Raw genomic sequence first — 20,290 nt, forward strand, 5'->3', positions numbered from 1 at the left:
CAACTGCCCTCCAGTTGGGTGAGCCAGAAACTTAGAATTTATCCTTTTTTAAATTTTTTTTTTTTTTTTTTTTTTTTTTTTTGAGACAGGGTCTCACTCTGTCTCCCAGGCTTGAGTGCAGTGGCATCATCATAGCTCACTGCAGAGATCTCTGTCGCCTGGCCTCAGCCTCCTGAGTAGCTAGGACTACAGGTGCATTCCACCACGCCCAGCTAAAGAATTTATCCTGATTTCCCCATTTTCCTTGCTCACACAACCCAACAGCCCTTCCCATGGAGTCCCAGCGTACTTACAGCTCTCTTTTCTGACCACTTCTCCCCAGGGTTTCCATGTTCAATAAACCTTTTAACTCTACTCCCCACTTTGTACAGCTACAGCTCTTTGTACAAAGAGTTTCGTGGCCATCAGTCAAACCTACATCATCTTTCACCTGGATCAATGCAGTTATAAAAGCAAATGCTCCGCAGCAATATTTTATGGCTCCAGTACTTATAGCAATTAAAATTTTAAACTTTACCTTTCAGTAATTCTTCCTATCCTTTTAAGGTGAGATTCTTAAATCTAAAAATCGTAAAACTTCAAAAAAACTAACACGCCTGTAGGGCTCCATAAAATACAGTATAATTAAAAATGTATTTTAGGAGGCAATACTTCACATTAAAATTTTTGGAAATGTATATATGGATATACATTAGTGAGCCTCACTTCTGTTCAGACTCCCATATGCCCAGCCTCACTAACCCTGTTAGATGATTTTGGGCATTTTTGTGTATTGTTCCAGTGTTTCTTTATGTGTTTACAATCAATATGAATATATATATATGCTAATAAACAGTTTTTTCAGCAAATGCTATTTGCCAAGCACTATTCTAAATGTATTGCAAATGTCAGTTTATTTTCATCCTTGCCACTACCCTGTGAGGTAAGTGTGCAATTATTCCCATTTTACAAATGGAGAAACTGAGGCACAGAGGGGTTCATCAACCAGTAAGGGCTGGCTGAACCATTGCTTTTTTTTTTTGCATTGTTTTGTTTTGTTTTTGAGACAGGGTCTCATTCTGTTGTCCAGGCTAGAATGCAGTTGCATGATCATAGCTCACCACAACCTCAAACTCGTGGCTTCAAGAGATCCTCCTGCCTCGACCTCCCAAAGTGCTGGGATTATAGGCATGAGCCATGGTACCCAGCCTGAATCATTCTGAAACCACAATCTGATACTGTTCCATGAGCCTCCTAATGCTTACTAGCACTGTTTGTTCTCCAAATCAATGCCCTTTTAAAACATAAAGCAGAATAGAAGCCCTTCAGTGACTCAAGGTTTTCTCATTTCTCTTAGAATAAAACCCAAGCTCTGACAAAGGGCTACAGGCGTGGCACCTCTGTCTCTGCCTTACCTAGCCTCACTCTCCTCACCAGCCTCGTGTCAGTCTGGGTACTCTCTGGTCCCTGGGTGTTTCATTCCTTTCCCACCTTAATATATATATATATATATATATATATATATATATATATATATAATCTTTTTGAGACAGAGTCTCACTTTGTTGCCTGGGCTACAGTGCCATGGGATCAGCCTAGCTCACAGCAACCTCAAACTCCTGGGCTCAAGCGATCCTCCTGCCTCAGCCTCCCGAGTAGCTGGGGGCTACAGGCACGTGCCACCATGCCCAGCTAATTTTTTCTAGTTTTAGTTGTTTGGCTAATTTCTTTTTATTTATAGTAGAGATGGGGTCTCACTCTTGCTCAGGCTGATCTCGAACTCCTGAGGTCAAGCAATCCTCCCGCCTCGGCCTCCCAGAGTGCTAGGATTACAGGCATGAGCCACCGCAACTGGCCAGTACTCTTGAGCTTGCTCTTTTTTTGTCCTGAAATCCTTTCCTCCACAATTCGTTCATTCTCATATTGCAGATTTTGGCTCAAAATATCACCTCTCCAGAAGTGTCTTTTGGACTCTTCCTATTTTAAGGCTCTCTTGCCCCAAACCCACCCAAGTTACTTCCATCATACTAAGCATTCATACTTTGCTTGATTTTGTTCTTTTCTACCTTCTGGGTTTGATACAGAGACCACTTTTTGTAATCTTTGTGTTTCCTTTTAAATACCTTAGTGAGATATTTTAGGTGTCTTTGGCCAAGTACATTCTTTCATTTTTAGTTTTAGGTTTTGTTTTGTTTTAATTTGTTTTTATTTTCTTTCTTTCTCCTTCCTTCCTTCCTTCCTTCCTTCCTTCCTTCCTTCCTTCCTTCCTTCCTTCCTTCCTTCCTTCCTTCCTTCCTTCCTTCCTTCCTTCCTTCCTTCCTTCCTTCCTTCCTTCCTTCTTTCTTTCTTTCTTTCTTTCTTTCTTTCTTTCTTTCTTTCTTTCTTTTCACGGATAGGGGCCTGCTCTGTCACCCAGGCTGGAGTGCAGCCACCTGATCAGAGCTCAATAGCTCACTGCAGCCTCCAACTCCTGGGCTCAAGCCCACCCTCCTGCCTCAGCCTCCCCAGTAGCTGGGACTGGAGGCATGCACCACCATGCCTGGCTATGTATTTTTGTTTTTCCTTTTGTTTTTGTTTTTGAGACAGAGTCTCACTTTGTTGCCCAGGCTAGAGTGAGTGCCGTGGTGTCAGCCTAGCTCACAGCAACCTCAAACTCCTGGGCTCAAGCGATCCTCCTGCCTCAGCCTCCCAAGTAGCTGGGACTACAGGCATGCGCCACCATGCCCAGATAATTTTTTTCTATATATATTAGTTAGCCAATTAATTTCTTTCTATTTTTAGTAGAGACAGGGGTCTCACTCTTGCTCAGGCTGGTTTTGAACTCCTGACCTTGAGCAATCTGCCCGCCTTGGCCTCCTAGAGTGCTAGGATTACACGCCATGCCAGCACTTTTTGTATTTTCTATAGAGATGGAGTCTCCCTATGGGGGGACTCAGGCTGGTCTCAAATTCCTGGCCTTAAGCAATTCTCTCGCCTCAGCCTCCTGAAGTGCTAGGATTATAGGTGTGAGCCACCACTCTGGCTGCAAATGTTCTAATAAATTATTAAATATTTAAAATTACCATATTCCTTGGAGAAAAGCTATCTGGCCACATTGTTGTTTTTTTTTTTCAATATACTTCTTAACATCTACTTATGTAAAAACTTTCTTGGCTGGGCACGGTGGCTCACACCCATAATTCTAGCCCTCTGGGAGGCCGAAGCTGAAAGATTGCTTGAGCTCAGGAGTTCGAGACCAGTCTGAGCAAGAACGAGATCCCATCTCTACTAAAAGTAGAAAGAAATTAATTGGCCAACTAAAAATATATAGAAAAAATTAGCCGGACATGGTGGCTTTCGCCTGTAGTCCCAGCTACTCGGGAGGCTGGGGCAGGAGGATTGCTTGAGCCCAGGAGTTTTGAGGTTGCTGTGAGCTAGGCTGATGCTACAGCACTCTACCCCGGGTGACAGAGCAAGACACTGTCTCAAAAAGAAAAAAAATCTTTTTTAACATATGGTCCAACAATTCTACTTTGAGGTATATGTCCAAAAGAACTGAAAGCAGGAGTTGAACAGATTGAACATAGTCCACCAATATTCATAGCAGCATTATTCACAATAGCTAAAAGGTAGAAACAACCCATGTATATTGTATAACAAATACAAATATATCATATATATATAATAACCATGCAATGGAATATTATTCAGCCTTAGAAAGGAAATTCTGACACATGCCACAATATGGATGAACTTTGAGCACATTATGCCAAGCAAAATAAGCCAGACACAAAAGGACAAAGGCCGTACAAGTCCACTTATATAAGGTACATGGAGTAGTCAAATTCAGAGAGAGAAAGTAAAATAACGGTTGCCGGTTGCTGGAGGAAGAGGGGCTGGGGAGTCAGTGTTTAATGGGTACAGAGTTTCAGGCCGGTCACCGTGGCTCACACCTGTAATCCCAGCACTCTGGGAGGCCGAGGTGGGAGGATTGCTCAAGGTCAGGAGTTTGAAACCAGCCTGAGCAAGAGCGAGACCCCGTCTCTACTATAAATAGAAACAAATTAATTGGCCATTTCTATATATTAAAAATATATAGAAAAAATTAGCCGGGCATGGTGGCACATGCCTGTAGTCCCAGCTACTCAGGAGGCTGAGGCAGGAGGATGGGTTGTTAAGCCCAGGAGTTTGAGGTTGCTGTGAGCTAGGCTGATGCCATGGCTCTCACTCTAGCCTGGGCCACAGAGTGAGACTGTCTCAAAAAAAACCAAAAACCAAAAAACTGGGTACAGAGTTTCAATTTTGCAAAATAAACAAGGCTCTAGAAGGGTGAGGGTGATGGCTGCACAACACTGAATGTACTTAATGCCACCATCTGTCACTTAAAATAGTGAAAATGGAAATTGTATGTTATATATATATATATATTTTATCACGATAAAATAAGCCTATTTCCTCTAAGGAAAGTGAACATAATCTTAGGCACAAACAGTCCTCTGAATATGTAATATTTTTCTCATATACACAGGAGCACATGTCACCTGTAGAAGAGAACTCTTCGGGGGACACACTTTCTAAAACCTTCCTGAGTTTTTCCTCCATTCCTGTTGTCATTATTTGATCCATTGTTGAAGATTCAGGGCTCTCACCGCATAGACTGTCCCTCAATTTGGGTTCCCTTGGTGCTTCTTAACGATGAGTTTCAGCCCACCCACTTTTTGTCGTGACACTACGGAGGAGACAGTGTGTCCTCCTTAGCACGTGACATCAGGAGGCACCCCACGCTGCTTTGTCCCATTGCTGGTCCAGGGCGTTTCAGCCCCATGATTAGGGACAGCTGGCCAAATTTCTCATTTCCCTTTCGTAATTAATAAGTGTGCACGAGAGTCTTTGAGATGATGTGTCCTATTCTTCATCAAACTTTCACTTTCAGGTGGTTAACATCAATTGATGATTTTTGCCTGAATCAATCACTACAGTGGTGGCCGAAAGATCATTGCAAAGTTTATTTAGATCGTCTCAAGGCCTGGCGATCCCCGGCCACAGGCTGGGTCGCTAGGGCTGTGGGGTGTCACCTGTGCCTGTCTCTGCTTCCTGATGTCCTGCCTGCCACCTCCAGAAGGCTTAGCCTGCAGTCTTGCCAAAGGGTGGATTCCCAGGAAGACTGTGCCCAGGTTGATGACGTCAAATACGCCGGGTTTGCCTCTGTGACAGCTATGTCCTGGCTTCAGAGAATAGGTATCACCATCAGGGACTGACTCAGGGATGCAGAATACTTGCAGTTTATTTGGGCCTTCCGTACTTCCCTTCTACATTCGGCTCACACCCTTCATACAGCTAATAGGTCTCATGAGTTGCTTTTTTTGTAAGTTTTTTTTTTTTTTTCTCGAGTCAGAGTCTCACTCTGTTGCCCGGGCAAGAGTGCCATGGTGTCAGTCTAGCTCACAGCAACCTCAAACTCCTGGACTCAAGTGATCCTCCTGTCTCAGCCTCCCAAGTAGCTGGGACTGCAGGCATGCACCACCATGCCCGGCTAATTTTTTCTATTTTTTTTTTTTTTTTTTTTTGAGACAGAGTCTCACTTTGTTGCCCAGGCTAGAATGAGTGCTATGGTGTCAGCCTAGCTCACAGCAACCTCAAACTCCTGGGCTCAAGCGACCCTCCTGCCTCAGCCTCCCAAGTAGCTGGGACTACAGGCATGTGCCACCATGCCCGGCTAATTTTTTCTATGTGTTTTTTTTTTTTTTTTTTTTTTTGAGACAAAGTCTCACTTTGTTGCCCAGGCTAGAGCAAGTGCCTTGGCGTCAGCCTAGCTCACAGCAACCTCAAACTCGTGGGCTCAAGCAATCCTCCTGCCTTAGCCTCCCGAGTAGCTGGGACTACAGGCATGCGCCACCATCCCCGGCTATTTTTTTCTATACTTATTAGTTGGCCAATTAATTTGTTTCTATTTATAGTAGAGACAGGGTCTCGCTCTTGCTGAGGCTGGTTTCGAACTCCTGACCTTGAGCAGTAAGCCCACCTTGGCCTCCCAGAGTGCTAGGATTACAGGTGTGAGCCACGACACCTGGCTCATGAGTGGCTTGCTAATATCCGTCCTTCCTTTCATCTGTCTGTGTCTTTCCTTGTGTAGCTTTTGTTCTCCACTGTTCCTTATATAGCAGAATTGAATGAATATTCCTTTTTCTTCTTTTTAAGGAACACAGCAAACACACATAGAGAATCAGAGGATGGATGGGAGAATTTGATGACATAACCATGGAAGTGTTTAGTACAAAGCCTGGCACAGAATATGTGTGCAGTACATGTTAATGATCATTATTATCTAAGAGAAAATGGAGGGGCACAGAAAAGCAAAAAAGATTCCCTTAGTCCAGGGAAGGGACCAGGTGCAGAGAGATACTGCTCTAAGGGCATAGATTGGTGAGGGGGGTCAGGGGAGTGGGAGGGGGAGTGAACAGATGGCTGAGGGGAAGGGAAAGAGGGGACCCCAGGGAGGAAGGGGTTCTCCACCCAGCACCTGGTCCCCAAATTAATGAGGGGAAGGTCCTAGGGAGGAGGGCATATATTTGCATAAGGTCCCTCATCTGCATGGCATCCCAGGCAATTTGCATACAGCTGGAAGCCTGGCCCCACCTCGATGTGACCCCCTCCTCCCACCTTGGCCAAGGGCCTGGAGGAAGAGGAAAGAGGGAGGGTGAACCATCATATCTGGGCCTCTAGGAAGTCAAAGCAAGTTTGTAGGAAACTTCCCTTACTCATCAACCTTCTGTAGCTCCCCATTGTTCCTAGAATCATGAGCCACCTTTTACTTGGCATTCAAAGCCTTCTAAGATATCACCCCTCACACACACTCATGGCTCCCTCTCTCACTACTACCCCTTACCTGGAATGCCCTTCCTCATTTCCCCACTGTGACAAAGCTTGCCTAGTCTTTAAAGCCTGGACATTTTGAAGGATTCTGAAAAGCTTTCACCACCAGCCCCTCCTTTCCCTGGCCTTGGAACTTTATAGGAATCTGTGCCTCTTCTGAATCTGTGTAAGGTTATGTTTGGTTGTAAATGACAATAACGAAACAAAAACCCAAGTCAAAACTGGAATATGTGAAAAGGGAAAATTGTTAAGTCATATAACTTAGAAGTTCAAGTGCTACCTTTAGACAGAGCTGGATTTGGGGATCAAATAAATAGTCTAATCAGAAAGCCGCCCTTGGCCGGACACGGTGGCTCACGCCTGTAATCCTAGCACTCTGGGAGGCTGAAGTGGGAGGATTGCTTAAGGTCAGGAGTTCGAGACCAGCCTGAGCAAGAGTGAGACCCTGTCTCTACTAAAAATAGAAATTAATTGGCCAACTAAAAATATATAGAAAAAAATTAGCCGGGCATGGTGGCGCATGCCTGTAGTCCTAGCTACTCAGGAGGCTGAGGCAGAAGGATCGCTTAAGCCCAGGAGTGTGAGGTTGCTGTGAGCTAGGCTGACGCCACGGCACTCCAGCCAGGACAACACAGTGAGACTCTGTCTTAAAAATAAAAAAAAGAAAGCCGTCCTTGTCCATTTCTTAGCTCTGCTGTCCTCCAGGCATGGGTCTTTTGCCTTGGGTGCCACCCACAGAACCAGATTTCTGCCCTACCAGCTTAGCAACGCCCCCTTTCCCATTAGTTCAAGCAGAAGTCTCAGGGCTAATTCTCATTGGTCAGGAATGGGCCCCTCCCATCCCTGAACCAATGCCTGTGGCCAGGGGGATCCAATGCTCTGATTGTCAGGCCTGGGCCATGCTCACTCTGAACTGTAAGGACCCGGAGGGAGGGGTGGTTGCCCAGGAAACCTGAGGGGCTGCTGCTGCTGACAACGGAGGGAAATACTTGGCATGAACTCCCAGGCTCCATCAGGAAGCCTTTGGCCCTGTGCCCTTACCTGAGGGTCATGGCTCTTCAGTGAAGTGCCACCTCTGGGACTCCTTGACGCTGGAAGTTGACTCCCCAGGTGTGGGACCCACTCAGTCATTTGTCAACAAAGCTGGCAGTGCTCAGCCTCCTGCAGTGACCCCAGAGTATAGAGCCCAATCTGTACTCCTGGGGCTCACCCCTGCCCACTCGTTGGGAGGCCTGGGGAAGAGTGGGTGTTAGGGCGCTCCTGGAAGAAGACTCCCTGGGGACTGGTTGTTTTGCTCAAGAGAGAAACAGGGACCCAGGATTTTGCATAGCAAGTTAGTAGCAAGGCCAGCCCCTAAACCCAGAGGCGCTGGCCCTGTAGCCTGGCCCAAGCTTGGGAAGAGAAGGTCAGAGAGATCTCAAGCGCATTAATTATGCACCCATTTGTCCAGGCAGCCTCATATCAGGCTTGTACCAAGCCTGAGATACATGTTATCTGGAGGTCACGTAACACACAGGGTAAAAGCACAGACTGTTCCAGATTCAAATCCCAGCCTGCTACTTTTTTGTGGGGTGGCTTGAGGGAAATAACCACACTTTGCCTCAATTTACTCTTCAGTGAAATGGGGATCATTATAGTGTCCCCAGCATGGGATTCTTGTGAGGAATTAACTAAGACAAATAACATGCTTAGAACAGTATCAGTTCTGGATGTGCCATTTTGTAACTGTGACTGTGGGCACTTCATTTCTCTTCACTTCATTCAGTGACTTCATTCAAGTCACTTCATTTCTCTGTGACTCAGTTTCCTTATCTCACAGGTTGTTGTGTGGGTGATTTGAGATTATACTTTTTTTTTTTTTTTTTTTGAGACAGAGTCTCACTGTGTTGCTTTGGCTAGGGTGCCGTGGCATCAGCCTAGCTCACAGCAACCTCAAACTCCTGGGCTAGAGCAATCCTCCTGCCTCAGCCTCCCGAGTAGCTGGGACTACAGGCACGTGCCACCATGCCCGACTAATTTTTTTTTTTCTATTTTTACTTGTTTGGCTAATTTCTTTCTATTTTTAGTAGAGACAGGGTCTCGCTCTTGCTCAGGCTGGTCTCGAACTCCTAAGCTCAAGCAATCCTCCCACCTCGGCCTCCCAGAGTGCTAGGATTACAGGCGTGAGCCACCGTGCCAGGCCGATTTGAGATAATACTTGCTGAGCACTTAGATCAGTGCCTGGCACATAGTAAGTGCTAAATACATTTATTATGAGTATCATAAGTGACACTTGAACGCGAGTCAATAAAAGCCTCCGCTACTTGAGACCTTGGCCTTCTGGGGAGGGAAGCCCAGGTGTGTGGCAGAGGGGGAGAGGACGGGAGGGCAAGAAGCCCCCAAGCACCTGCCCCCAGCTGACCAGCCCGGCTCCTGCAAGGCCAGGAGGAAACGGAACGAGGGGTTTCAGGCACTCAGTGGCACGCCCCCTCTCGGGCTCACCCCGCCACGCTGGGCGGCCCGGCTCCCCCGGGCAGCCAAGGAATGTGAAGAGGAAGGTGGGGGTGGGAAGGAGGGGGAGACGCCGGGGAGAGACAAAGGGGCCGAGTCAGAGCGAGAGACACAAAGACGCGAGGAGGCTGGGGAGATAGGGGAAGTGGGACAAGGACACGGAGGCCGAACCCTCGCGGGGCCCCACCCAGCCGGCCCAGCCGGCGGAGCGCGGGGCCGGTCTGTGCTGCCCCCTGGCGGGTGGCCGCGGTAAGGAGGGGGCGCGACCAGGTGTGGAGAAGCCGGTGCAGGGAGGGCGGAAGCCGGGGACAACAGAGACAGGAGCAGGGAGAGACATCGAGAGACACACACATACGGAAGCAAGAGATACAGAGATACACATAGAGACAGGCACAGAGGGAGAGACAAGGTTAGAGAGACAGACATAGAGACAGAGACACACAGAGACAGAGCCAAAGGGATGGAAAGAGACACAGGGACTAAGTGACACAGGACAGAGACCAGAAACACAGACAGATTCCAAGGTGTGAGGACCGAAGGACCCAGAGATAGGGAAATACAGGGACAGAGAGGGAGACCCAAACACAGTGGGAGACACAAAGCGACACTAGGAGAGACAGAGAGAAATCTAGAAAGAAACGATGCGGCGACACCCGAGTCGGGGCAGAGATTAGAAAGAGACGAGGAGAGGACGCTTAGCGACGGCCCCAGAGGCCGGTCGACTCAGGGCGAGGGGCGAGACCTGGGGGAAGTCGCACCCCCCGGGGGGCGGGGCTCCAGAAGGGGCGGGCCTTTGCGATCCCACGTGCCTCCCGCAGGTGTGACGAGAGGGTCAAGGCTATGCTGAGAGGGCGGGATTAGAACTGTGGGCGGGGCTGAGGCTGAGGCCAGGCGGGTCTGAGCGGCGAGTGGGCGGGACTTACTGGGGGGACGGGGCAGGGCTGAAGCAGCGGGCGGGGCTTCACAGGGGCGGGGCGCCCGGAGGCTTCAAAGGGGGCGTGGCAGAGCCTCAGGGCAGGGGCCAGACAACAGGGGGCCGGGCACGGGAGAGACTCCTCCGGCGCAGAGAGGGCGTGGTTAGAAGGCTAGGGGGCGTGGCTAAATACCCGAGAGGGAGCGAGAAGTCTGGGGGAGGGGCGGGCGCAGACTCCCAGGGAGTGACGAGAATGGAATCCGGGGGGCGGGGTCAGGACGCTGGGAGGCAGCGCGGCCGGAGTCCAGGATCTGCTCGGCTGTGGGGAGGGAAGGGGTGGATCCTGTGACGTCAGCAGTCCGAACCGCCAGAGCCGAGCAAGGGGCCGGGGGCGCCGATCCGGGAAAGCCGGGCGGGGATAGCTCGCTGGGCCGAGAGAGCAGAGCGGGGACACCAGAGCGTGGCGGGAACCTGCCGGACCCGGAGCCCCTGAGGCACCTGCTCGCCTACCCAGGCGATAGGCGCTCGTATAGTGGCCCACAGGCCCCCGCCCGGGCCCAGTCCCCTCCCGGGCCCTCCATGGCCCGGGCCGCAGCCCTCCTGCCGTCGAGATCGTCGCCGACGCCACTGCTGCTGCCGCTGCTGCTACTGCTGCTGCTCCGGGAAGCCGGTGAGAGACTGCGGGCGCCCCCCACCCCACGCGGGGACCCTCCTCCCCTACCTTCGCAGTGGGGGAGCCTGAGCACCCTCCCCCAACCCCACCCAGTTCACCCCAGTTCACCCCCTTCCTCGTGCCCCCTCATGCCCCCTCTCGGCAGGCCTCGCCGACTCCCACCCCTACACACCCCATCTCCCTCCGAGACCCTGACCGCCTCCCCTCTGCATCCCTCCACCCTCACCCCCTTCTTAATCCCAACTGCTCTTGCCACGCCGGACGTCTCGCTTTCCCCCTCCCCCTTCCTCAGATGCTCGCGCCGAAAGGGTTAAATCCGAGTCTGCGGGAGGCGCTGCGCCCCCTCCCCACCCCGAGCGGGGAGTGAGCGCGGACCCGGGTTTCCGTCTCCACTAACCCCCTCAGAAATGTGGGGAATGTGCCCCCCGCCCCAGCAGGAGGGTCGCGGCGACGAGGCGAGACCACCCCTCCCCGTTTTCCTTTCTCGCGGCGTTGGGCGTCTGAGGCCAGGAGAGGACTGAGGGCGGGGGACCAGATGTGGAGGTCCTCCAGATCAGGGGCGAGGAGCTCGGACGTCGGGCCCCTGGGAAGGCGAGGACAAGAGTTTGGGCGACCTGGGGGGAAGGGCCGAGCTCAGGTCTCCAATCCCGGACTCCGAGGAGTCGAGGGCTCTGTCTCCTGAGTCCCCGTCGAATGGAGGCTAGGGACTGTGTTTAGCCGGGGCGCAGGTAAAATTGGGGCAAGAGGGGCTCGCATCCGTATGTTCTAGAATTAAGTGTGAGCAGGGGATCCGTCTCCTGAGTTCCAGGTAGAGCTGGGGGGCAGGAGGCTCAATCTCGTGGGCTTCATTCAGATTTAACTGCGGGCGGAGGAATGTCGTCTGAGATCCAGGTGTAAGTGTGGACACTTATAAGTGTGGACCCTGTCTCTTGGGCCCCGGATATAATCCGGAGGCTGGAGGCTCTGTCTGCTGAGTCCCAGGTAGAATAGGAGGCCGATTCCCTAGACAGGGGCCACCTCCCTCGCCTTCGGTGAACTGTCGGTGGGGACGGTCCCCTGGGGAAGTTTTGCGGGTTTCACTTTTCGCCCAGCCCGGGAGGGGCGGGGCGGGGCGGGCGCTCTCCTGGCTCCCGGTTCCGGACTCCCGAGTTTCGGGACCTTATCTTCCTTCTTGTAGCGCCTTTGTCTTCGGAGCTGCAGGAGGTGGACCTGGGGAGCCGCCGCCCTCATCCCCCGCCCCTCCCTCAGCTCTACTCTGAACCCCCCCACAAGTGTCCCCCACAACTAGGGGAGGGGCGTGGCCCCCTGGGGAGGGAGGGGTTGAGAGAAAACAGGTGAAAGAGGCGCGGCCCCGCCCGTTGCAGGTGACCTGGCTGTTTATTCTCAGCTACAAACTCTGGGATGCTGGGATTTCCCAAGGGCTTGCCCAGAAGAGGGCTCAAGGGGGATCTTGGGGCGACCCGGGTCACTCCTCTGTCCTCATTTCCCCAAAGCTGTCTCTGAGTTGTCTCCCAGTCTTGACCCAGAGTTGGGGGCCTCTGCCTTCAAAACTACCACGTCTGGGTGAATTCTCAGAATCCACCAGACCTGGAGCCTAGCGTTGACTTGGTGCATGATCTCACAGAAGATTCCAGACCGCCCTGGGAAACAGATCCTGTTCCTGTTACCATTTTGCCCATGAGGAAACAGCTTTAGAAGGGGCCAGTGACATTCTCTGGATCCCATAGCCAGTCCTTAGTAAGCTCTTCACAGCGCGTGCTCCATCCAGAAAGTGTCTCTGAGCTTCCATTTCCTCCTTGTAAAACTGAGATAACCATCCCTGCCCTACAGGAGATTCCGGGAGATTCAAAGATCCCACTGATCCCCCGATCCCAGTGAGCTCTTAGCACCTGGCGAGGGGACCTGCCTCTTTCCTCACCCTCTATCCTTCTGCTTCTGCTATGCTGCTATGGGCAGGCTGGCTCTCTTTCTCTCTCCTTCTCCCCCTCCTTTCTCTCCTTCCCTCACTTTCTCTCCTCCTCCTCTGCATTTCTCACCCTCTCTCTCTCTCTCCTCCCCTGGCTCTCTCATTTCTCTCCATCTCTCTCCAAGCTCTTTCACTCTTCCCTTCTCCCCATCCCTCTGCCTCCTTTCCATCCTTCTCTGTTTACCTGTCTTCCCTCCTCTGCCCACCCCCTGGCTCCTTGGGGAATGAGGGTGAACCACCTGGGCCCCTGGCTGGGCCGGCTCCCCTCCCCAGTCCTCCCCAGATCTCAGCTGCTGTCCCTGTCAGCCCCACAGTAGTGGAGGGGGATGGGAAGAGAGGGGACTGCAGCCTGGCTGTCTCCTCTCATTAGGGAAGGGAACTGGGCAGAGGAGAAGTGGGGGGATACACAGAGGGGACAGAGATGGGGACAAAAGCCAACAGAGGGAAGCAATCAGAAACAGATTTAGGGAAGGGGACGGAGGCACATCCAGGAATGGAACCGAGGGATGGAAGGGGGATGAAATATAGTCACAGGGATGGCGCGGAGGACACTAGAATGGGACAGAGAACGGTGGGGGAAGGGAGCTAGACATAGAACCAGATGAAGGCAGGAACAGCCAAGGAGAGAAGTTTGGCAATGGGCAGGGAGCCCAAAAGACCCCAACCGTGGGAGAATGGAGATACCCGTGACCCGGGGAGGTCACAACACAGGGAGTCTCAGGGCCAGCAGTGTGTGGGGGCCACAGACGGTGGTGGACATAGGTGGGACCCGGAGTTGGACGTGAGAGCTGGCTCCCCTGCCCCTGCCTGGGACGCTGTTACATTTTTAATGTCCCAGTGATGCTGAGAAATGGAGCAGGAGAGGGAGGAGAAGAGGGGACCCAGCAAGGTGGCCCGGACACTGGCGAGTGTGTCAGAGATGGGGGATTGGAGACCCAGGAGGCAGAAGGAGAGACCCTGAGAGATATAGACCAGGGACCTTGAGAGATGAGAGCCCCCAGGAGAGTCAGATTCCAGAGACTGGGAGACCCAGACCCAGAAAGAGACCTCAGACAGATGTTGGGGACACACAGAGGAAAGAGAATATGAAAATGACTGGGGGATACACGATAGCTTTTTGGGCTAATAAAAACGTTCTGAAATTGACTGGTGACCAATGGTGAATATACTAAAAGCCATTAAACTGTATACTTTAAATAAGTGGATTATAGGATATGGGAATTATATCTCAATAAACCTGTTAAAAGGAGAGAATCTGAGAGAGACAGAGGCAGAGATGAGAGACCCTGGGAACTGGAGGACACGGAGGGACAGGGACCCTAAGAAGCAGACACAGAGAGATACAAGAGATCTTGGGAGACACAGAAAAAAGACACTAAGAGATCCCACAAGAGAATTAAAAGGCTTTCAAGAGATAAGACCTGCAAGAATGGGGAGCCCAGAGTCTCTGAAAGACAGAGACAGTGAGATGTAAACTTGGACTGGGCAGAAACCAGTGAGCGGGCTGTCCCCTTGGCTTGAGCCAGAAGGAGCAGTCCTAGAGATTCAACCCAAAACATATCAGACCCCACTTGGGGGGCCTGCTGGAGGATGGGGGTGAAGAACTGCAGAGAGGAAGAAAAGGAGGGAAACCTCAGCCCTGGGGGGTGGGTCTTGCCCAGCACTGAGTGATGACCACCAGCAAAGGCAGATTGGGGGTGGGGGGTGGGAGAGGCCGGGAGGCAGGTGCAGAAATCCAGGCACAGATAGACAGCCCGGAGTCCTGGAGTCCTGGCGGCGGCTGCTGCTCACCCCCAAGACCGGCTCCCGGATTTCCGCTGTGGGGGTGAGCACTGTGATTAATGCAATTAATTAATTAACGAGGTGGCTGAGGCAGCAGCCTTCAAGGGCCTACTCGAGTCCTGCCGCACCCTGCCATGGGAGGGTGGATCACAGTGTTTTATAGGTCTGGAGGGGGCAAGCCAAGCCCTGAGGAGCCAGCCAGGCTGGAGTCCAGGAGCTGAGGATTGAGCGGCCCCCTTCCTCAGACTCGAGTCCTGCCCCAGCCCTCCTCCCCCAGACCCGGGGGTCCTGCCCCAGCCCTCCTCCCCCAGACCCGGGGGTCCTGCCCCAGCCCTCTTCCCTCAGACCCAGGGCTCCAGCCCCAGCCCCTCCTCCCTCAGACCCAGGGGTCCCGCCCCAGCCCCTCCCCCCTCAGACCCAGGGGTCCAGCCCCAGCCCCTCCCCCCTCAGACCCAGGGCTCCAGCCCCAGCCCTTCCCCCCTCAGACCCAGGGGTCCAGCCCCAGCCCCTCCCCCCTCAGACCCAGGGGTCCAGCCCCAGCCCCTCCTCCTGTAGGGTTCCATAAGTCACCATGCACCCTCCTCTTCGCCTTGGTCTACCCCTGCTTGAATCTCAGAGCCTCAGACTTTGTGTCTCTGTGCCCCAGAGTCCTCCCCCGGGCTCACACAATTCTCTGGGCAGTCCCTCACTCTGCCACCACAGGATGCCTGCAAGCCAAGTCCACGGGAAAAGGAAGTGTGTCTGGGGGCCAGCTGATGATACCTCACGAAGGTGTCACCAGTCTGGCTCGCCCAGGGACGCTCACGCTGACGGAGGCCAGTGTTCCCAAGGCCACAGCCCCTGGCTGTGGTGCCATGTCCCAGCCAAGGTCAGTGCACAGGCACCCGCCCAGCAGCGTCCTGGGCCACAGGGTCCTAACTCTAGCCCAGCCATCTTCCTGGCTTCATTTCCTCTGCCACCGCCGGAAACACAGACCGCTGTGTGGCACCAGCCCAGAGCCCTGTCCCCCCTCACCGCCATGGCCTGTCAGCCTCCAACTCGCAACCATCCCAACATTTTAACTCTCCATGGCTCCCCAGTGCCCTCAGGCAAAAGCCCAAACTCAAAATCATCCTCAGCCTGTGTGACCCAGGCCGGTGCCAGTACCCCACCTTCATCAGTCACGAGGGCTACACGTGAACAAGACGAAGCTGTCTGCCCCTAGGCGCTGATGATCTAGCGGGCAGATAGGGCTTACATAGGACAGGTCGCGTTCGGGGCTATGAGGAGACATGGAGCGGGGTCAGGGACTCCTTGTTACTATCTAGAAGAAGGTGATCTGGGCACGCCTCACTGAGGAAGTGAGGGAAGGGACCCTGGGGACATGTGCAGAAGAGTGATCTGGAATGGGAGAAAGAAAGCAGGTGCAAAGGCCCTGTGGTAAGTGGCACTTGCCTGGCACTTGGAGGAACAGTGGGGAGGCCAGTGTGGCTGGGGCAGGGGGAGCCGAGGGAGAGAGGGGGAGCTGAGGTCAGAAAGGGATGGACACAGAACATGCAGGGTTTTGGCTCTGGGGCCACTGCAAGGACTTAAGCTTTTTTTCTGAGTGAGGACGAGCCACAGGATGGCTCTATGCAGAGAGGGTGGGCACGTGATCTGCTGTAGTTTCTAATAGGACTCCTCTGGCTCTGTGTGGGAACTACATTACCCTAGGGGACTGTGGGGACTGTGGAGGGGTCAGACATGATCCCTGACCTGTAGTGCAATTGTAGATACATTTTAAAGACGCGGAACTGATAGGATTTCCTGCTGGATTGCCTGTCAGATGAGAGAAAGGAGTCAGGATGAGGCCAGGGTTCGATCCTGAGCTTCTTCAGATGAATATGCCTTCAAAATGGACTCTTGGGCTGGGCGCGGTGGCTCATACCTGAAATCCTAGCACTCTGGGAGGCCGAAGCAGGAGGATCGCTTGAGGTCAGGAGTTTGAGACCAGCCTGAGCAAGAGCGAGACCCTATCTCTATTAAAAATAGAAAAAAATTAGCCGGGCATGGTGGTGCATGCCTGTAGTCCCAGCTACTCGGGAGGCTGAGGCTGTAGGATTGCTTGAGCCCAGGAGTTTGAGGTTGCTGTGAGCTATGATGAGACCATGGCACTCACTCTAGCCTGGGCAACGGAGTGAGACTCTGTCTCAAAAAAACGAAAATCCAATTTTAGCTTCTTGTGGCTTAGGCGATCCTCCTGCCTCAGCCTCCCGAGTAGCTGGGACTACGGGCATGTATCACCATGCCCGGCTAATTTTTGTATATATTTTTAGTTGGCCAATTAATTTCTTTCTATTTTTAGTAGAGACGGGGTCTCGCTCTTGCTCAGGCTGGTCTCGAATTCCTGAGCTCAAACGATCCTCCCGCCTCAGCCTCTCAGAGTGCTAGGATTACAGGTGTGAGCCACCTCGCCCGGCAGTGTCTTGTCGCTTTTGTGGCACTCTCGCCTAGCACAGGGCCTGGTACTCACCGACTCGACAGTGTTTACTGAGCACCTACTACATGCTAGGCACTATCATAGGAGTAGGGGACACGGCAGGGAATAAGACAGGCACATTCCCCTCCTGCTGGGCTGACCCTCTAGCGCTTGGGAACTGTTTGTTGAATAACTATTTGTTTCTTGGATTTGGCCTATGGGGTGCGAAAGAATGGCTAGCTGCTGCCTTTCCCTGATCCCCCCCCCCCTCAGTCCCTGCAGCTCACGCAGGCCTGGTTGGCTTTTCCTGACTCTGGCTAGAAAGGGGCAGAGCCTTTGGGGACCCTGATCCTAAACTCAGTGCCTTTGGGGGCCAGGCAGGCAATGGCGTCCTGGCACCAAAAGGAGCTGGGGTGGGAGGGACAGGGAACACCCTGTAGGAGGGGGACTGGGGGACAGGCCTTCCTCAGCCCCACCCAGCTGTTGCCCCCAGGAGCCCCACATCCTGGTTTTTGTCTGGAGTTTTTGATGTGCTGTTTCCAGACCTTTCTGTGCTGGCTGCTAATTCACATTTGGAACAACACTGTGTGAGCCAGAGCAAATCCACGCCGGAGCCAGCTCCGGCCTGCAGCGAGCTGACCCCGTCTGCTTGATCTGCCTGTGCCAGGCCCGTGACAAAATCCTCCCACAGAATTGTCACGAAGGGGCCCTGCAAGGTGGCTGAAACATCCCCATTTTATAGATGGAGCGACTTAGGCTTAGAAACAAGGTCGCCAGCTGGAAAGGTGTCAACCTTAAATCATGACATTCAGAAAATATGATTAAGTAGAGAGTTGATTTTGAGCCCAAAGCTTGAGGATGGCCTCCGGGGAACACAGATTCAAGCTGCCCTGAATATACACTCCTCGAAAGCAGTGACAAAGGACTCTTCAAGGGAAAAAGAAGAGGCAGTTCCTAAGTTGTTACCAAGAATTTACTTTAAAATAACATAAGCGATCAATTGGCTGTATGTTGTACTTTGTGTCACAAATTCCATGAAGGTGAAGATAGTGGCCGAGGGAACTGGTCCGGAGCAAAATGTCCTTAAACAGTTGCCCCCAGCACGGCTGGGGAGCTTGGGTTCCTGACTGAAGTCCCATCCTCCTGTCTCTCTGGGCCTGATAAATTTTGCATAGCTCAGACTGCTGTGAGCTATTTTTCTTTCCTCCACGGACAGAGCCAGCAAGGGACCGTCCCTCTTTACATCGCAGCCTCTCCAGAGGGGAAAGGCCTCATCTGCCCCCAAGGTGGCACACTTGGTGGCGACGAGTTGTGGGACTTGTGTGGAGGTGGTGTGTCACACTTGGGTCTTCACCAATATCTTCTTACCCAAAGTCCCTGGGACTGTCCCCACACAAGGGATTGCGTTCTATCAGGGACCCTTTATTTATTTGGGTCACCTGGTAATGTTCCCTGGGTTCCTGCTTGTTCCCCGCACTGTCCCCGCTGCCCATCTCGGTCAGACAGCTGGGCAGCAGTTGCCCTTGAGACGAGGCGTGTGCCCTTGACTTTTCCTCACCTCAGAGCTGAGTGTCAGGGTCCACTTGTAATTATACTGACCTCACTGTGTTTGCTTAATAAGCACTAATGTCACATTTCCTGTCGGCCTTTGCTAAGTGCCCTACAAATATTCTTTCATCTTTTTAACAGCCCTTGGGAAGTGAGCTCTGTTATTATCCTGACTTGACAGCTGGGGAAACTGAGCACAGAGCAGTTAAGCGACTTGTGCAAGGCCACACAGCCCATGTTGGGCAGAGCCAGGATTCGAACCCACCAAGTCTGGGCCCTCGGTCACCATACTGTACTGCCTTGCACAGCAGAGAAACATTCTTCCTGGTTTCTGTTTTTATGAAAAGTGAGAAAACAAAATACAGGCTGAGAGGCTGGGCATGATGGCTCACGCTTGTATTTCAAGCACTCTGGGAGACTGAGGCCGGAGGATTGCTTGAGGTCAGGAGTTCGAGACCAGCCTGAGCAAGAGTGAGACCTTGTCTCTACTAAAAATAGAAAGAAATTAGCTGGACAACTAAAAATATATACAAAAAATTAGCTGGGCATGGTGGTGCATGCCTGTAGTCCCAGCTACTTAGGAGGCTGAGGCAGGAGGACCGTTCGAGCCTGAGAGTTTGAGGTTGCTGTGAGCTAGGCTGATGCCACAGCACTCTAGCCTGGGCAACTAGGCTAGAGTAGGCTTTTTTTTCTGTCTCAAAAAAAGGGGAAAAAAAAAAAAACAGGCTGAGAAATGAAAATGCACGTTCACACATAAACTTGTACTAGAAGGTTCATAGCAGTTTTATTCATCTGAGCCAAGAGTGGGATACAACCCCGACGTCCATCAGCAGTTGAATGGGTAAACAGAATGTGGTCCGTGCCTGCAGTGGAACATGATTCAGCCTTAAAGAGGACAGCAGCATCATGACATGTTTCAGATGAGAAACCTCGAGACCATGGTGTTACGTGAAAGGAGCCAGGCACGAAAGGCCACGTATTGTAATCTCTGGAATGTACAGAATAGGCAAATCCACAGAGACAGAAAGTAGACTCATGGTTGGGAGTATGGGGGTTTCTTGTGGGGATTATAAAAATGCCCTAAGACTCACTGTGGTGAGGGTTACGTAACTCGTGAATATACTTTAAGCCATTGAGATGTACACTTTAAATATGTGAATTTTGTGTCATTTCTTTCTTTATTTCTCAAGAAAGCTGTTAAAAAATATGTTTTGGCGGGGCATGGTGGCTCATGCCTATAATCCTAGCACTCTAGGAGGCCGAGGTGGGAGGATCGCTCAAGGTCATGAGTTTAAGACCAGCCTGAGCAAGAGTGAGACCCCCATCTCTACTAAAAATAGAAAGAAATTAATTGGCCAACTAAAAACATAGAATATATTAGCTGGGCATGGTGGCCGCATGCCTGTAGTCCCAGCTACTCGGGAGGCTGAGGCAGGAGGATCGCTTGAGCCCAGGAGTTTGAGGTTGCTGTGAGCTAGGCTGACACCATGCACTCTAGCCCAGGCAACAGAGTGAGACTCTGTCTCCAAAATAATAATAATAATAATATGTTTTACTTCTCAATAAAGATGTTATTTCTCGATAAAGCTGTTGAAAAATAATGTATAGTGAGGACTATAGGTTTCATAGAATGGCGAGAGAAAGTATATT

General features: G+C 51.8%; 1 protein-coding gene across 2 annotated transcripts in view; it reads left to right on the forward strand.

Moving 5' to 3' along the window:
* Window positions 1–10,562: 10,562 nt before the first annotated feature.
* NECTIN2 (nectin cell adhesion molecule 2) overlaps window positions 10,563–20,290 on the forward strand; it is a 28,357-nt gene continuing 18,629 nt past the window's right edge. The window contains exon 1 of one of the 2 annotated variants that reach the window (XM_012761360.3): window positions 10,563–10,904. In XM_012761360.3, coding sequence (XP_012616814.2) covers window positions 10,814–10,904 — 91 coding nt within the window. In that variant the 5' untranslated portion in view covers window positions 10,563–10,813. The remainder of the gene's footprint in view (window positions 10,905–20,290) is intronic. The other variant, XM_012761361.3, reaches the window with a different exon arrangement.

This window comes from Microcebus murinus, chromosome 16 (genome assembly GCF_040939455.1).
Source record: "Microcebus murinus isolate Inina chromosome 16, M.murinus_Inina_mat1.0, whole genome shotgun sequence".
Classification (NCBI taxonomy): domain Eukaryota; kingdom Metazoa; phylum Chordata; class Mammalia; order Primates; family Cheirogaleidae; genus Microcebus; species Microcebus murinus.